Source organism: Rosa chinensis, chromosome 2 (genome assembly GCF_002994745.2).
Source record: "Rosa chinensis cultivar Old Blush chromosome 2, RchiOBHm-V2, whole genome shotgun sequence".
NCBI lineage: Eukaryota > Viridiplantae > Streptophyta > Magnoliopsida > Rosales > Rosaceae > Rosa > Rosa chinensis.
The window spans coordinates 17464981-17484908 of NC_037089.1; the positions used below are offsets into that span (position 1 = coordinate 17464981).

At 40.3% G+C, this 19928-nt stretch overlaps 1 protein-coding gene across 1 annotated transcript; it reads right to left on the reverse strand.

The window, feature by feature from the left end:
• Window positions 1–18246: 18246 nt before the first annotated feature.
• LOC112183821 (uncharacterized acetyltransferase At3g50280) lies at window positions 18247–19599 on the reverse strand. Its single transcript, XM_024322153.1, has one exon. It carries the CDS (start codon window positions 19597–19599, stop codon window positions 18247–18249), a length of 1353 nt encoding a protein of 450 aa, XP_024177921.1.
• Window positions 19600–19928: the final 329 nt, after the last annotated feature.

A 19928-nucleotide genomic window follows, 5' to 3' on the forward strand; every position in this document is an offset into this window, starting at 1 on the left:
TGCTTGTGGTGGATAAAGTACTCCGATAATGTCCGTGAACTTGTAATTACGGTCGAATGCTTGATAGAAATAGTTGAATTTCCTTAAGCCAAAATAGATGATTAATAAGTGGATTTGTAAAATCAATATAAATAATTTGCATATATACTTTGATAAGATAGACAAGTTATTTGAATATATGTATCAATTCGTGTGATTGTCTAACCGCTAGCTCACAAATCAAGAAGGTCGCACACGTGTAGAAGCGTAATTTCAATGCTTTGAACAAGCAAATAAATGAAATGCATGCTGATAAGCTAGTTTTACTGTGATAGAGTTGATTAAGAGAATATGTGATCAAGTAATATGCTTGTACAGAGAAGGTACGTGCATGCAGGCATGCATGTATTAAAAAAGTAATCTGAGTGCCATTTGTATGTGCCAATAACAATTAGGATATGATATTATAATTATGGAGGCATATGAATGAAAACTATGCATGCTTTGCCCAGAGGCATCATGCATGTCGTAGGTACACCGCATAGATTTTTCAATGTGCAGTGGAGCATGTGCAAGTCAATAATGTGGTTGTGTGTTACTTGGGTATTGGCGGTCAAGTACAACACGTGTAGCATTACATAACGACAAGTACACTATGGCGTGGCCATTAGATAATGAGCTCCTGTACAGATAATTATAATATTTCCCTTTTGCAGAGCCATGGTATGTGGCATGCACATAGAGCTTACTAAGCAGAACAAGGGACGAAAGAAAAACTTAGCTTTGTTGGCTGTTCAACCACCATAGAAACCCAGCACCATAATTCATGATTGCAAGAAGGTGCTTAGGTCGACGATTGGAGCAGGATGCTTTGATAGGATCCTGGTGGGATAGTGCACTTTGAACCAGCAGTGGCTTCTAGCAGTTGGAGGCTAGCGGCGGAGCTAGAAGGAGGATGGCCAGCGGTGCTTGGGCCAGCGGAGCCTTTTTTTAGTAGTGGCTCCTAGTGGGTTAGCGGAGCTTGCCAGCGGTGGAAGCTTAGCTTATTGCCCAATCTAGGATCCAGAGGTACTGGAGTCTTTGGCCGGCGGAGAGGAGCATTAGCCAGCGGAGCGGAACCTTGGGTGTGACAGGTGACTGGAGGCGGGAGTGTGTGCGGTCAGTTGGGTGTCCAAATTTGGATGACCAAGAGATTGAACCTCCGCTAGGATTGAGTCTCCGCTGAGATTGAATCTCCGCGGGGATTGAATGAAGTTCCACTAGGAATGAATCTCTGCAGGGATTGCAGAAGCTCCGCCGGGATTGAGAAGCTCCGCCAAGATTGAATGAAGCTCTGCTGAGACAACCAAAGCTCCGCCAAGATTGAATGAAGCTCTGCTGAGACAACCAAAGATTGAATGATTCTCTTAATCAACTCTTGTGGGTTAATTAAGAGGACGGAGCCTGGCTCAGCGGTTGCCTGAGCGTTGGCCATCGAAGTTTCGACCAGCAGAGGGCGGCCAGCTATGACTAGTTTTGCATCCGGCGGACCATGATCAGGGAGCAGTGGTGATGCCCAGCGGACGATCTCGGCGGGGGTTTTGCCGCTGGTGTGTTCTGGCGGCTAAGCTCAGCGGTGCAGCTCGTCGGTGAACCTCCAGCGGTGCATCCCGGCGATGCACAGTTCAGCGGGGATTTTGTTTGGGTCAGCAGTAGTGCTAGGGAGGCTTGCTGCCAGTTGTCGGAGTGGAGCTTGCAGCAAGGCTTGGCGGAAGAGAAGCTCAGCGGCGAACAGTCCAGCGGAGGATAAGTTCGGCGGCGCGGAGGAGCTCGGCGCTGCTGGTGTTTAGCGGTGCCACGACTGGGGGTGGGGCGTTCAGCGGTGCCGCTGACAGAAGTTGGCGGTGAAAGCTTGGCTGGCAGTTTGGTGCAAGTTTGGTGTTGCCGCTGAACCAGTGTGGCGGTGCCGCTGATGATGATTTGAAGAGTGTTGGTGTCCATAGCAAATCTCTGGGTGTCGAGAGAAGATTAGCGCCAAATTTTTTTTTTTTTTTTTTTTTTTTGAGATGGTCGTTGACCATTGTTGGGTGTTGACCACTTTTGGGTCAGGAATGCCATCGTTGACTTTGTTGTTGTTGGTGTTGACCAGCCATGTTCGGCATTGACCGGATCCATGGGTGTTGACCAAGGGTTGACTTGGTAGATGGCACAAGTTGCCGCTAAGAATAGCAATTATATAACTCAAAGAAAGAAATTATTTTGAGCTCGGTTCAGATGACTTAACTCAATGGTAAGTGACGAAGCCTTTGTGTTGGCTTCCCACAGACGGCACCAATGTTAACGTTAATGATCCGAGGGATCTCTAGTTAGCTTTAGAGAGAGAGAGAGAGAGAGAGAGAGTGACACGAGATGTATAGTGGTTTGTCTCCCGCCTTGGCGGGAAACTACGTCCACTTGAATGTTACACTAGTGTGTTGAGCCTTGCGGCCCAAAGGGGATTACAAAAGATGTAATGGGATGGATTTAGTTGTGGGAGGAGGCATTCCTTTTATAAGTGAAGGAAGCCATCTCCTTTACATGATTTTCGATGTGGGACAAGCAAAGATAACTATTCTAGTGTAGAAAGCTTATTTGTGATTGGCAACTTGGCAAGGCCGGAAAGGTGGCTTCCCGGCGACGGATTTGCGACTTCCGGATACCGTAGCGTAGCTTGAACATAGGGCTACAAGATGCATGTCTCGGTTGGGCCTCACCATGGCTTGTGGATGTCCCAAAGAGGGTGTTACTTATGCTTGGCGATGTAACAAACTAGTCATGCTAGTAGAGGTATCTACAAGTCCCCGAAGTCCCCAAGTAAGAGGAGCTTCTTGGTTGGGGAGTTATAAACATGATATCACCAAGCATAAGTAAACGGGCGGCACGGAGCCCCTACAGACATAAAGACCGCATATTTAAATGGTGAATTAGAAGAAGAAGTGTACATCGAACAACTGGAAGGTTTTGTTGTTAAAGGTCAAGGGAAAAAGGTGTGCAGACTTGTAAAATCCTTATATGGATTCAAACAAACACCTAAACAATGGCACGAAAAATTTGATCACACAATGACATCGTATGGATTCAGAATTAATGAATGCGATAAGTGTATATACATTAAGAATTTTCAAAATAATTCATGTGTCGTGGTATGCCTCTACGTTGATGACATGCTCATCATGGGAACAAATAAAGATGTAATTAATTCCACAAAGAAATTCTTGAGTTCTTGCTTTGACATGAAAGATATGGGCAAAGCGGATGTAATACTCAGAATCAAAATTATAAGAGATGATGATGGGTATTTACTTACTCAATCTCACTATGTGGAAAACGTATTAAAGAAGTTTGGGCATTATGATGATAGACCTGTTACTACTCCTTTTGATCCCAACACTAAACTTGAAAAATATATTGGTGAAGGTGTAGCCCAATTAAAGTATTCCCAAGTGATTGGAAGCTTAATGTATATCATGAATAGTACTAGACCGGATATAGCTTATTCGGTGAGTAGACTTAGTCGATATACAAGCAATCCAGGAAAGGATCATTGGAATGCTCTTGTAAGAGTGTTAAGGTATTTAAAACATACCATTAACTATGGACTGCATTATAAGAAATATCCTGCAGTGTTGGAAGGATATAGCGAAGCAAACTGGATTTCGAATAGCACGGAATCCAAATCAACAAGTGGATATGTATTTACACTTGGGGGAGCAGCAGTCTCTTGGAAATCGTCCAAACAAACGTGCATTGCACGTTCAACAATGGAATCGGAATTCATAGCTTTAGATAAGGCAGCCGAATAAGCGGAATGGCTTCGAAATTTCTTAGAAGATATTCCATTGTGGCCTAAGCCTTTGACTGCTATTTGTGTCTATTGTGATAACATGGCAACTCAAGCTAGAGCCAAAAATAGCATATATAATGGAAAGTCAAGGCATATAAGGCGAAGACATAACACAATAAAACAATTGCTCAATAATGTAATTATTTCCATTGATTATGTGAAGTCAAAGGAAAATGTTGCAGACCCTTTGACAAAAGGCCTACCACAAGAGAAAGTTGTATTTACATCGAGGGGAATGGGTTTGATGCCAATTCAATGAATCAACCTGGCGGAAACCTAACTTAGTTGATTGGAGATCCCATGGTCTAGGTTCAATAGGCAAACTGGTTAGGGAGATTCAAAATGTAGAACACACTATTACTCATTCCTATGCTGTGCAAGTGTGTTACCTGCATAAGTGTAGGGTGAATATTTAATATTCTTAATGATACTAATATCCTTCAATTAGGAGGAATATGGCAGGATATTCTTAATTAGTGTCACCTATATGAGAGTGATGTGGGTCGCATCTATGAGAACTACATGGCTACATTCTCTAGAGCTCTCATGAAATCGGGATATGTTCAGGACCAAAATGAACACAACCGTATGAACCGAAATGTGTTAGATTCGATCTGTGTGACACTTATTGTCTTGGCTTACTATAAAAGTGAATAGTACAAGATTTATATTCACTACGTTGCAAGGTAAATCCGATAAGTATTCATCAAACGACTGCACCTTACACTCCACAACAAAATGGAGTTTCAGAGCGTAAAAATAGAACGTTTAAAGAAATGATAAATTCCATGCTCAATAGTTCTAGAGTTCCACACAATTTGTGGGGTGATGCTCTCTTTGCTGCAAATACTATCTCAAATAGAATCTCTCATAAAAAGACTACTAAGTCTCCTTATGAAGTTTGGAAAGGGAAAATCCCTTCTTACCAAAAATACACAATCTAGATGCATATCGCTTCTTCTTTCTCTCATAAGTGGAAAACTCTTATTTTCTATTCAAATGTGGGGTATTTTTGTTGGTCGATGTTTGAATAGAAAATGTGGGGTATTGTTGGTACTTTGTTCATTTGCAGATATTAGGATCGATACATTGTTGCAGTCCTAAATTAAGGTGCGCCAACTACATCACTCCTAATATGCAAATTACATTGTGGTGATCAGATATTAGGATAGATACATTGTTGCAGTCCTAAATTAGGATGCGCCGACTACATCACTCCTAATATGTAAATTACATTGTGGTGATCAGATATTAGGATAGATACATTGTTGCAATCCTAAATTAGGATGCGCCGACTACATCACTCATAATATGCAAATTACATTATGGTGATCAAAGACTAGGCCTTGGATCTCTGTCCCGAACAGTCGTCTTGCCCGAACAGACGTCTTTTGACGTCTTTCTTTGTTTCAGATAGATATGAGAGCAGTTACAATTACAAAGGACACATTTGTTCGATTTTGAAATTCAAATCGAACAGTTGTAACTTCTCATACCAGTTCAATCTGAACTCCATAAAAGACTCACAAAAGGCCTATTCTCATCAACATCAATTTTGAGACTCACATATCTTCCATAAAATCTTCTGAGAGAAAACACAGATTGACGTTCGCTATAGAATCCAAGGCAACACTGCTAACCTTGGATTGAGAGTTGAATCATGCATGGCAGACGTCCTAGAAGATCTACAGCAAGTGTGTAGGGACGTATTTCTGTCTTAAGACATTGAACCAAAGCAAGCCTCTCTCAAAGATTCAAGTCAGTGAATTCGATTTCTCCTTTCTTGATAGACTTTCATTTGTTCTTTACGTATTGTTTTCGTTCCTTTTAATTTTAGGATTGCAACTTCACTGCAATCCTTTGTCGTATTTCAATCTGCCTTTAATTTTACTTTAATATTTTAGGATTGCTAACTACTTCCAATCCTAGTATAAATATATATACATATCTGGTTGCAAACAACATTCTGTTTCTTGAATTGATCTGTCACTTACAGTACCTATTTCTAACAAAGTTTAATACCAATTACAGCCCAGACGGTGGACGGAATCGCCGGAACTCGCCGGAGGAGTCTCGGAGCTTCCAATCGTTGTTTCTCCTTTCACCATCGATGCATGGACAATCTGAGGGTGCATGGAGGCGGGCGACGCAGAGACGAATGGAAGAGTGGCTGTGCGCCGTCGTGGGGTGGCCAGACGTGGAAGTTCCGGTCAGGTCTTTCTCTCGGGTCGTGCTGCGTCTCGGGTCAGAGCACCGAGCTCTCTCTCTCTCTCTCTCTCTCTCTCTCTCTCTCTCTCTCTCTTTCTCTCTCTCTCTCTCTCGTGTTTTCTGGGGTGATCTTCATCCTTCATCTAATCAAACACCCATATAGATTTGTTCAACCAACAATGGAGGGCTCGGATCAAGAGGTGGAGGCGGTGGATGGCTGGGATGAAACGGCGGTGAGATCAACGACTAGGATTTCACCATGGAAAGTCTTTTTATTTAAATGGATTTCCATAATTTCCAAACTTCGGAAATTCATTATAAATACTTCGGGTATCCGAAAAATTCCCCGAAAATTCCCACGAACTCATCGTGTCTTGTGCTTTATCATCCAACCCTCAAATTGAGGTTTTCACTTTATGAAAATTTCTGAAAATTTCCTCGAGCATCTTAACATTTATCAAGATCGTTGAATAACTTTGTGTACGATCTCTATTAAGCTCGATACATTTTTTCCGGGGCTCACAACTCCGCTGGTGGGAGTTGGTACCGCTGGTGGTAGCATGAGCGTGGCTCATCAAAGCTAATTATGCTTGGCGAATGCTCATGTAAGTACATAGCTATAGTTGATGAGTCGCAGATCCCATGGAGTTAACTCGATTCTTCGGTCAGCCAACTCATCAATATTAGTGCTTCTTGGTCGGATAGTGCTCGTTGAGATGTGCTGGATCCGAGTCATTCTGTCCCTCTATTTGGACAAACACCCTGATGAATAATGAACATGGAGATAGAAGCTAGACTTTAGATCTGGTATTATCATAGTGGGTTAGTTAATTAATATCTGGGTGGCTCGATGGATGCTTATACAAGTATGTGTTGAGAATATATACATCCCACATGGGAAAAATGAGACCTTGCCTATGGGTTTATAAGGGTTTGGGCCACTCCATCCATTGCCAATTGGTTTTGGATGTGAACCCCAGATTACTTTATCATGGTATCAGAGCGGGTTACCCACGTGTGCATGCCTAATGGCCACACGGGCTCCACGTCACCCAAAAGTTGTCCACGTGAATGGCTTGAAAATTCGCCACACGTGCGGGGGCGTGTTGAGAATATATACATCCCACATGGGAAAAATGGGACCTTGCCTATGGGTTTATAAGGGTTTGGGCCACTCCATCCATTGCTAATTGGTTTTGGATGTGAACCCCAGATTACTTTATCAGTATGCAATATAATACTTAGCTATAAAAACTAATAAACGACTCCGGGAACTCAGTTATATAAGTGATTTATGTCACTAAACCAATTTATGTTGGGCCTGAAATTCAAACCCACTTTTGTATGTAATCAAATTGGATGAATCTCAGATCTGATTGATCACATGAAGCTATGAGTTAACTCATCATTATGACTTCTTGGTTGGATGGTACTCGTAGACATTCAAATCCGAGTCATTTTTGCTCAATTGACTGGACAAAACAGAGCTAAATGTTGAAGGCTTGAAACGTAATGGCTATATCAGGTGGAGGTGATAGAAAGCCTTTTTCATTTGTCTAAAATTGTGCTCACCAATTAATATACCAAAGCAACTTCTATTATTAAATTGAAGACTTTGGTGGAGATTTGAAACTCCATTTTATGATCGACTCCGGTGGAGTGTCGAAAACAATAGTCTGTTTTACTTAATCTTTTTTTTTTCTTTGGAAAGAGTGGTGATACCACCACCGATCGTCATGCAATATCACATCGGATTAAAGCACAAATATTCTAGGTCTTAACAAATCCCATTGGAGTTACCTCCAAATCTAGGCAACGGGGCTATGGAATAGGAACTAACGTAGCCAAGGGAAATATTCAAAAATTGAATGTCACATGCACAAGGTTTACTGAACACTATTTACATAAATATTAAACCCCAGTTAACTTCTTTTTTTTGAGTGAGGTAGCAAACCACTTCGGTTACGTTAACAAGTTAGTAACACACTCATGCAATCAGTATTCAGACCGACGTTTATGAGAGTATCTCAGTTATGTAGGACGAGAATGGGCATGGTTTAGCCGAAAAACTAGAAAATAAAGAAGCGGCGTGAAATTAAGAAGAGTGATTGAAAAATAGGTAACTCACACGTAATCAGGTTACTAGTCGCTGGAATATTCAAGAAGATTTGGTTTTGGACTTTTCGGGTTTCTCGTGCGAAAAGTCAGGTTTTGATTTTGAATCAGATTTAACTAACTTTTGGCCAGAATGTCTGTTTGAGACGCATGATACTTTTCCAGAATGGGAACGACGAGATTTTCAAGACTCACTTTAGTGAGCCCTATCAGATTTAGACTAAAATATATCGTCTTAATTATCCGATTTGTGATTTTTAGGCTAGTTTTACATTCATTTTATTTTAGGTTTTCTAGTTTATTTTGGATTTGTTTTGTTTTAATCCGTGGGCTTTAGGGTTTCATTGTTAGTCGCCCTAGGGTTTCTTTTCTCATATATAAGCAACCTTAAACGGCTGCAGAACTATCTTTTATCATTTTATTAATCAAAATTGAGAGTTTTCTCTTTTATCTCTGGTGGACTCCAGAATCTTTATTTTAGGTTTATTGCTTGTAAACCTCGTTACTTCCAACTGCGTCAGGTGGTATCAGAGCAGGTCTTTCCTGTCTCTTTTATTTACCTTTGTAGCAATGATTGATGAACATGCTTCAATTACAAGAGCGGATTTGGATGCCCTTACTGCTCAGATGACTGTTGTCATGAATGCTCAAATGGCAGAATGTCATGGGCTGTTAGAAGGAAGGAACAACAACAATTGTAACAGAGGCGGGGATGGAAAACATGTAAGGGCTCCAGATCGTGGTGAAGATGATGTTGATCATGATTCCCAAGATCTCAGAATCAAGGTTGATATTCCTTATTTTTCCAATCATGTGAACGTGGAGGATTTTCTGGATTGGCAGGTTAAAGTGGATAGATTCTTTGAGATCATGGAGGTTCCAGAACACAAGCAAGCTAAGAAGGTTTCTCAGAAGCTGAAGGAAGATGCTGCTTATTGGTGGGATCAACTTCAGAGCTTTCGTCAGAGGCAAGGAATAAAGCGTGTTCGGACATGGCGCAAGATGAAAGGTCTTCTTAGCGAAAAATTTTTGCCTAGAGATTTTTGTTTCAAGAATTATCCTACTAAGATTTTTGAGAAGAAATTAAAGTCCAAAGAGTTTGTTTTGCCCATTGAGAGTAATAGTTTAACTGAAGAGAAGATAGAAAAATTTTCAACAAAAGAAGCCCCACAAGAAATCATCCATGATGAAGAAGAGATTAAATATGAAATTGCTCGTGTTGACATGGTTATTAATAATGAAGAAGACCATTCAGAACCAGATGTCATTCAAGAATGCAACTTTAAGAGCCAAGAAGAATCTACTAAGGTTGCCTATGACAACCAAAGTGCCTATGACAGACTCATCTATAGTGTTGGCTTCATGATTGTGTCATCAGAATATGCAAAAGATTAGACCATTGACTCACAGGTTCAAGTATCTAATTTTTTTATTGGGTTTCTTGTCTACCAATTCTCGCCTTTTATTCAAGAGGAACTCGAGGGTGAGTTCTTTTATAGTGGAGGAGAATGATGTAGGACGAGAATGGGCATGGTTTAGCCGAAAAACTAGAAAAATAAAGAAGCGGCGTGAAATTAAGAAGAGTGATTGGAAAATAGGTAACTCACACGTAATCAGGTTACTAGCCACTGGAATATTCATTTGGTTTTGGACTTTTCGGGTTTCTCGTGCGAAAAGTCAGGTTTTGATTTTGAATCAGATTTGACTAACTTTTGGCCTGAATATCTGTTTGAGACGCATGATACCTTTCCAGAATGGGAACGACGAGATCTTCAAGACTCACTTTAGTGAGCCCTATCAGATTTAGGCCAAAATGTATCGTCTTAATTATCCGATTTGTGATTTAATAATTTTTAGGCTAGTTTTACATTCATTTTATTTTAGGTTTTCTAGTTTATTTTGGATTTGTTTTGTTTAAATCTGTGGGCTTTAGGGTTTCATTGTTAGTCGCCATAGGGTTTTTTTTCTCATATATAAGCAACCTTAAACGGCTGCAGAACTATCTTTTATCCTTTTATCAATCAAAATTGAGAGTTTTCTCTTTTATCTCTGGTGGACTCCAGAATCTTTATTTTAGGTTTATTGCTTGTAAATCTCGTTACTTCCTGACCTTACCTATGGGTTTATAAGGGTTTGGGCCACTCCATCCATTGCCAATTGGTTTTGGATGTGAACCCCAGATTACTTTATCATGGTATCAGAGCGGATTACCCACGTGTGCATGCCTCATAGCCACACGGGCTCCACGTCACCCAAAGTTGTCCACGTGTATGGCTTGAAAATTCGCCACACGTTCGGGAGCGTGTTAAGAATATACACATCCCACATGGGAAAAATGGGACCTGACCAAAATGTATCGTCTTAATTATCCGATTTGTGATTTAATAATTTTTAGGCTAGTTTTACATTCTTTTTATTTTGGGTTTTCTAGTTTATTTTGGATTTGTTTTGTTTTAATCCGTGGGCTTTAGGGTTTCATTGTTAGTCACCCTAGGGTTTCTTTTCTCATATATAAGCAATGTTAAACGGCTGAGGAACTATATTTTATCCTTTTATCAATCAAAATTGAGAGTTTTCTCTTTTATCTCTGGTGGACTCCAGAATCTTTATTTTAGGTTTATTGCTTGTAAACCTCGTTACTTCCAACTGCATCACTCAGCAAAGCCAGACTAATCTCCCACCACAGGAGCATAAAACCGAATTCCCCTCAAACCTGCTTGTCACAAACTAGTGGGATTTAGAACTCGAACTTTAGACATGGGGTTTCAGATTAGGCAGCTCTGACTTGATGCATAAACTCTCGCAAGTGTACGAATCGTTATCAAGTAAGGGAAGTATTAAACCTTGATTATCGTACCTCGGGGATTAGGCATTGAACCTAACCGAGGTAATTGGCGCTAGAGTAACTTTAAAGCATACAAAGACAAATAAAAATAAAATAAAGCAAAATAATATTCACAAGACACCAAGCCTCGGCAATGCTCGGCTAAGCTCACACTAAGCCTAATCAAAGCCACTAACTTGTAGCCCAAATGAGTTATGCACAATGGAAGGTAGAATTTTGTTTGGGAGTTTTGAATTGGGAATTAACTAAATTAAAAGCAAACCAAAATAAAAGCAAACAACTAATTATCAAGCAAGAAATTAAAATTCGGATTTCAAATTAATGGGAACATGGGAGTGTCAGGTGATTCACACTAACTATCTTGTAAATATCGATGCCAATTCACAAATGCATGCATTTCCTATTTGTGTCGATTCTCGTATCTAGTACCGGTTAAGGCTACTAAACCAATTATCATTTTGGTGTATTGATTATGCCGGTTAAGGCCACAATCAACTCTCTAATTTGGGCATTACGCAGGTTAAGGCCGCAATATCCAAAATTAGAGGCCTAGAGAGCAAGATAATAGAGACCCAAGCAAGCTTAGCTACAATTAAGCTAGCTAATGGTCACCACACTTAAATCCTAGATGACACAAGACTAATAAGTTGTCAATTTATCAATCTATTCATCACAATTGCCCACAACATAATTTCAAAGGTTCACAAAGCCTAGAAACATGCTTCTAAAGACTAATAAGTTCGGATTTAAAGCATACACAATGGAAATTACATTTATTTCATTTAAAGCATCAATATTTACACAAGATGAGTTAGTGTTTCACAACCCTAACTCCCAAAATTGAACTACTCACTCATAATTAAAACAAGATTTAACATCAAAACCATGTACAATTAAAATAAATAAGAAGAGAGAGGATAAGCTTTGCTTAATTTCAACAATGCTAGAAAGCAAAGAAAACTAAGCTATCTTGAATCCTCCTAACTACCCAAGATGAAATTAAGGTCTTGATGATCTTTCTTGATGAAATTTGAGAAGAGCCCAATAATTTAATGTGGAAGAGTGAGTGAAATGTGAGAGTGGGTGAGAGAGTTATGGAAGAGTGGTAATTGGGGGTGGTGTGCGGCTGTAGAGAAGAAGGAATGAAGAGGATAGGGAATGGGGTGTGAGAGAGTTGCTTCTGCGGCTACCGTAGGAATGTGTGTGTGTATATATATATATATATATACACATATATATATATATAGATATCTATATATATACAGATCCTATCCAGAGCGAGGCATCGTTTTGAAATTTCAGAGCGAGGTTAGGGTTTAGGGTCACTTTTCGGTCGCATATCCACATCTCAACGTTAAGTTTTTAGGTACTAATGTATAGATCATCTCTACAAAATTTCAACGAAATTGATGGTCTTTAAGGTATCTAACTCGCTTAAACCAATGGACGAACTGAATCTGTCCAACCTGAACCGTACTAGCTTTAAGGCAGTTATCAATGCCTTAACGACCATCAATTTGGCTGAAATTTTGCAGAGATGATCTATGCATTAGTACCTAGAAACTGAACCGTTGAGATGTGGATATGCGACCGAAAAGTGACCCTAAACCCTAACCTCGCTCTGAAATTTCAAAGCGATGTCTCGCTCTGGATAGGATCTGTATATATATATATATATACACATATATATATATATATATATAGATATATATATACACACACATATATATATATATATTAGGTCATGGTCTATGTAAGCCGAGAGAGAGAATAGAATCAGGATGGCAAAAAGGCAAGTGGCTGGGAGAGAAATGAGATAAGAGAGGGGATAGGTGGCAGTGTGTGATTGGTTAGAAGAAAAGGATTTTTTTTTTTCTTTCTCTCTTTGCTTAGCTAGCTGCACAGCACGTGCATCATTGAAGGATGATGGCTGACTTTGATTGATTAATCAAAGGTTTGATTAATTAATCAAATAATTGATTAACTAAAACCAATTTTCTTCTTCTTCTTTTCTATTTTTCTTTCCTCCTTTTTCTTCCATTTTCTTCTCACTCGTCTCCATGCATTTTCGCACATATTATTGGAAGCAATTGGATCCCACTCCTTCGATGACATTGGCCACGGTTGACCAAGCTTTACTATTTCGTCTTTTTGTCAGAAACTCCAATTTACTCCACTTTTACACCATTTTATCTTGATTTCCGCAATTCCGCTTATTACCTACAAATTAAATAAAAGAGGATTAATTACATAATAATTGACTTGAGGATTAACTTATTTATAGTGTTTTAAATACAATTACATGCATAGAAATGCGTATAATCAAGCTCGATTTGAAATTTTTTTTTTATGTTCAACCCCAGCTGACTTGAAAACATTAAAAAAAAAATGCCAAGTCCACAATAAGTATTTGCTAAATTTGCTTACCAACTAATGAATAACTTTTCAGAACAAGACATGATTTCTTTCTTCTTTTTAAAGAACAAAAGACATAATATGATTCGATCAACAAAAATTTGATAAACAAATTTGGAGACTGTTAGGAATCTAAAAGCACAGAAGCACAATGTTAACTCAACAATGGCTGAATAATTCACACTTATGGAATGACAAATGAGCTGGCTTAAATAGCCATTACAAAACAGGAATTCAAAGTTGCATAAACACGTCTCAACATCCCTGAGATCGTTCTAAAGACTCAGTCTATCTAAAACGAACTTGACTGACTCTCTAACTCTCCTAAAACAAAGGAGTTTATTTTGACTAAGTAAAACAGTCCTAGACCAACAAGAACACATCTCAAACAATCCTTCCCCTAAACTGAAACTGCTGAAAACAGTTCAGTTTACTTCCTTCTTGTCCAGAACTCCAAGCATCCCTCGAAGTCTTTCAAAGGCTTTGTCAATATGTCTGCTAGCTGCTCACTACTCCCACAGAACTCGAGTTTCACAACACCATCCTTTGTTAAATCTCGAATGAAATGAAAACTTACATGGATGTGTTTGCTACAACCATGAAAAACCGGATTCTTGGCTAATTTAATTGTTGAAGTATTGTCACAAAATAAAGTAACACACTTACACTTATCATAACCAAGACTAGTAAGAACTCTTTGCATCCACACACACTGATAGGCACAAGCTGCAGCAGCCACATACTCCACTTCTGTAGTTGACAAGGTTACAATAGGTTGTTTTCGTGACGACCAAGAAACTGCTTCAGCACTCAACATAAACACAAAACCAGTTGTGCTTCGAGAATCATCGATATTCCCAGCATAATCACTATCACAAAAACCCACCAAGTCATCAAGCACTTCTCTTCTATAGTATACCCCTATATCAATAGTCCCTCTGAGATATCGTAGAACCCTTTTAGCTGCTGCCCAATGTGCTTCTTTAGGATGAGCCATGAATCGACTGATGAGACAAACCACATACATAAGATCCTGTCTAGTGGCGGTCAAATACATGAGGCTGCCAATGAGTTTCTTGTATCGAGTTCCATCAACCTCAGCTCCACCTCCTTCCTTTGACAACTTTGAGCCAGGCACAATTGGATTTCTCACTGGATTACTATCTGCCATTCCAAATCTGTCGAGTACTTCCTTGGCATACTTACTTTGGCACAAATGTATACCTTTCTTGCTTTGCCTCACTTCTACTTCCAAGAAATATTTCATCTCCCCCAAATCAGTCATCTCAAACTCACTCATCATGGAACTTTTAAATTCTTCAATCAAAACTCCATCATTGCTGGTAAAAATAAGATCATCAACGTAGATACTAACGATCAGAATTTTACCTTCTTTCGTAACCTTCACGAACTGTGTGTGTTCATAGCTGCATTTTTCAAAGCCTGCCTTGATGAAGTATCCCTCAATTCTGCTGAACCAAGCCCTCAGCGCCTGCTTTAGACCATACAACACCTTCTTTAACTTGTAAACCTTCTGTTCTTCTCCTTTGTTTATGTAGCCAAAGGGCTGATCCACAAGCACCAACTCACTTAATTCGCCATGCAAGAACGCGCTTTTGACATCAAGCTGAAATACGGTCCAACCCTTTTGAGCAGCCAAAGCTATCACCATTCTTATTGTGTCCTAACAAGCCACAGGAGCATAGACTTCATTGTAGTCAATGCCATGTTCTTGGGCATAACCCTTAGCTACTAGGCATGCTTTACACTTGTCAAGCTCTCCCCTTTCATTGAACTTAGTCTTAAACACCCACTTCACCCCAATTTTCTTTGCCCTGTAGGTAGATCAACAAGTTCCCATGTATCATTCTTGACTATAGATTCTATCTCCAGGTCCATTGCCTTTCTCCATTTGGCACTCTTAGCTGCTTCCTCATAACTCGTAGGATCTTCATTAGAAATAAATAAAGCCAAGTTTTCAAGGTCTTCAGCTAAATTCTCCACATCTTCTTCCTCTAAGAGTCCTTCCCCGCTTTCATAATCCACCATCCAAACTGGAGCTCTTCTGTTCCTCACTTCTCGAACTGGTTCTTCTGGTGGACTTGAAGTGAGTCCATCTGATGAACCCCAGTGTTTGCTACTCCTTCGTTACTACTAGCAACTATTTCTTCTTGTGTCTCACCTGCCTCATTGTCATTTTCGATTTCTTCATCATCTCCCCATGTCAACACATCAAGCACTACCTCTTCTTCACTTCTTCCCCAATCCCAACTCTTGTTTTCCTCAAATACAACATCCCTACCGGTCACAACTGGGTTCTTAATTAGATCGAAGAGTCTATAGGTCACAACTCGGTTCTTCGCTGACTCCAAGTAACACAGCCTTAAAACTCTTGTCTTCAAGTTTCGTTCTCCTAGCATCCAGAATATGCACATGACAAATGCAACCAAAGACTCTAAAATAATCGACATTAGGTCTCAAGCCACTCCAACATTCTTCAGGAGTTTTCTCCCTCACAGCTACGGTAGGACTTCGATTCAAGATGTGCACAGCCCACCTTGCTGCCTCTGGCCAAAATGCCTTTGGCATTCTCTTTTCTGTTAACAAACATCTCACCATGTTCATAATGGTACGATTCTTCCGCTCTGCTACTCCGTTTTGCTAGGGTGTGTAGGCAGCTATGAGCTGTCTCTTAATGCCATGACTTGCACAAAATTCGTTGAAATCGTTTGAGGTGAATTCACCACCTCTATCTGTTCTAAGACAACGAATATAACATCCTAACTCCTTTTCCACCACACTCTTGAACACTTTGAACATTAAAAAGGCTTCACACTTTTCAGTAAGGAAATAAACTCAAATTTTTCTACTATGATCATCAATGAGACTCATTATATACCTTTTCCCACCATTTGAAATAGGTGTTATTGGGCCACACAGACTAGCATGCACGAGCTGAAGTCTTTCTGAGGCTCTCCACAGACTCTTTCTCGGAATAGCATCTCGATGTTGTTTACCAACCATGCAGCTTGGGCACACTTTGCTAGCAGTTTTGAGTTGAGGTAGTCCATCTACTAGTTTCTTGTATTGCAAGGTTCGCAGATTTTTGTAGCTCAGATGATCGAATCTTTGGTGCCATAGATCCATAATGTCTTCAGTTGCAGCGTTGAGGAAGGCTGACTGTTGGTTTGCTACGAGGGCAAGTACCACAAACATTCGATTAGTTGTCATCTTTGTTTCCATGATAAGGCCTCTTCTCTTGTGATAAACCTTGCAAGTTCCATCTCAGATCAAAATGGCTAGACCCTTCTCCTGTAATTATCCGATACTAAATAGATTGTTTGTCAGATCAGCAATGTAATACACATCGGACACCACTTGCTTCATATCTCCAATTTGCAATCTCACACTCCCCTTTCCCATTACAGGCATTCTCATACTATTTCCAAGCTTAACTGAGTGTCTAAAGCTCTCATCTAGCTCAGTAAACCATTGTTTATTCCCTGTCATATGATTGCTACAACCAGAGTCAAGAAACCACACACCTTCTCGACTAGCATTGTTGCTTTCAATGTAGGCCATTAGAAGCAATTCTTCTTCTTCATCTAGCTCGACATAGTTGGCTGCTTTCTCCCATTTAGGACACTCATACTGAAAATGCCCTAATTGATGGCATTTGAAACACTCGATCATTGCCTTGTTAAAGGCTCTGCCTCTGCCTCTTCCCCTTGCTGCACCTCCGCCTCTCATAATTCCTCGTCCTCTTCCTCGATTGCCAGCTTCATATGAGATTTTAAATGCTTGCTCATCACCTCCATCCTTTCCAAACTTTTGTTCATGTACCAACAAGGAGCTTCGTAATTCATTAAGTAAGAGTCCATTGATATCCTTCGACTCTTCTATCGAGCAGACTATGTAGTTGAACCTCACTGTGAACGTTCTCAAGATCTTCTCAACTATCTTTACGTCTGGCATGTCTTCTCCGTAATTTCTCATCTCATTGGCTACTGTCATTACCCTTCCAAGGTAATCATCTACTGTTTCTCCCAGCTTCATCTCCAAGACTTCAAAATTCCTACGAAGAATATGAAGTTGTGCTCTCTGAACCCTAGCATTTCCCTGATATCTTACCTTCATGCAGTCCCATATCTGCTTGGATGTTTCCCTCTGTTGCAGGGTCTTTAGTATACTCTTGTCAATGGACTGAAGTAGGTAATTCTTCACCTTCAGATCCTTTAGCTTCAACTCATCTAGAGTTTTTCTCTGACCCGCTGTCACAGCTTCTCCTTCAGCTGGTTCTCTGTACCCCGTCTCTATTAGGTTCCAGTACTCCCTGGACCTTAAGAGATTCTTCATGAGCAAGCTCCAATATTCATAGTCTCCATCAAACTTGGGAATACTCAACAAGTTTTGTCTTTCATTGGAAATCTCTCTCCCAAGACTCTCTTTCTACACTCACATTGTTCCTCTCCTCTCAATTTCAGGCCCCTTTCGGGCTCTGATACCACTGTTAGGAATCTAAACTCACAGAAGCACAATGTTAACTCAACAATGGCTGAATAATTCACACTTATTGAATGACAAACGAGCTGGCTTAAATAGCCATTATAAAACAGGAATTCAAAGCTGCATAAACACGTCTCAACATCCCTGAGATCGTGCTAAAGACTCGGTCTATCTAAAATAAACTTGACTGACTCTCTAACTCTCCTAAAACAAAGGAGTTTATTTTGACTAAGTAAAACAGTCCTAGACCAACAAGAACACATCTTAAACAGAGACCCTAACAATCATTAAGAACCAAAGAAGGAGAATAAAAAAGTCACTTGGTCACACTCTTCATGAACTCTGCATCGTCCGCCAGAGCTTGCAGTGTCTCGCATGTAAGGCAAGCTTCAAACTCAATACTTCCTTCCTCAGCCCCGGGAAACACCGTCAACTTCCCATCATACTTGTTCCCTGCGCTACTTCTCACCGCCACTGGCTTTCCCCAACCAAAATCATTACCATACACGTTAAACCTCGGCGAGCTTCCTGTCAACAATATCCTATTTGTGACGCCATGAACTCTTATCAGTTGCGGACTTTCCATCCAATCCCCCAAGAACTTCTTCACTTCTTGCTCCGTCTGCGAAGCAACCATCCTATTCATTTCCCAAGCCGCCCACCCTAGCCCTTGCTCAACCAGATTGCCTATCGTGGACTTTACTACCCCAAATAGAACGGTGTTTCCGAGATATTGGTCTAGCAATGGCGGCTTCAATCTCTGCCTCATCCCTATTAAGACCTTGTACTTGGTCTCTTGGTCACTGCTGGAACAGAGACATTCAGTTCGTGCTATGCACAACCAAAGATGACCCAAAAGTGCTTGAAGGGATGAGATCTTGTTGGTCCCCATTTCAGAATTTTCTTTTGCTTTGATTTCGGCAATTTTTCCTTTAGAAAAATGGAACACTCTTTGTTGAAGGAGGACTGGTGGCAAAGATGAACTACTCTTTCCTGCAGGGATTTGGTCCCAAAAGTGAGGGATGCGAACCGGGAGATCAATGATGCCATCAAGAAATTGACGGCCGAAAATTGGCACTGGCTGTGAAGTTTTCCCACAACGAGAGATTTCGGACCAAGAATTGAAGAAGTTCCAGAACGACGTCCCGTCAACAACTGAGTGATTCATACTAAGACCAATGAAAATGCCATCAGCAAGCTCTGTTATTTGCACTGCAAGCAACGGGGTGGACGTGCCTTGGTAGTTCAAAACATCATTCAACAGAAAGAATGAGTAAACAATGTCGTCGGGAACCAAAATAGGGTCGAGGACATCCGCCACCGTGACACCATCCGCGGCTGCATGGACAAATTCAGCTCCGACGCCGTTGCAGTCAACAGAAAAAGAGGTGGTGTTGTCTTGATCATTTTCGGTTATGGCAAGACGGCCAGCAAGGGGATAAAAGATGTCCAATGAGCGCGAGAAGGAGGCTTTTAGATGCTCGATCAAGCTCTTGTTGGGATCTTTTGTGTAATCGGATTGAGGTTTGTGGAAGAGAATGCCCCTTTGGATGTAATCTACAACAATGAGTTGCAGATCACAAGGAGTTAACTCAATTCTACCAATAGACTGATCAATTTGGCTCGAAGGTTGAACAGTAGTGGTAGAGATAAAGTGAATGTGCCCCATGTTTGGTATCTGTGGCAAGACAGAGACTTAAATTGTTGCAACTTATAGATTGTGAGTCAGGGTTCTGGCCTTCCTTTTCTTAATTTACAAGTTTATTTACTAAAAGTAAATAAATACTTATAGATCGGAAGCTGCATATAATATTGCAACTTGCTAGAAGATTTTATATGGAGAATCTCAATTAGTTCAAATTGTTGACCAAGAATTAGACATCACAATACATATAGATAGAGAGCTGGGATTTCTGCTTGATGGCTCTGTTTTATTTACTACATATATGATACTGTTACACAGGCAATTATTAGGATCATGACTTCATGACTATGAGG

Excerpts from the sequence above, each read along its gene's own strand:
- LOC112183821 (XM_024322153.1), bottom strand. The coding sequence starts at position 19,599 with ATGGGGCACATTCACTTTATCTCTACCACTACTGTTCAACCTTCGAGC.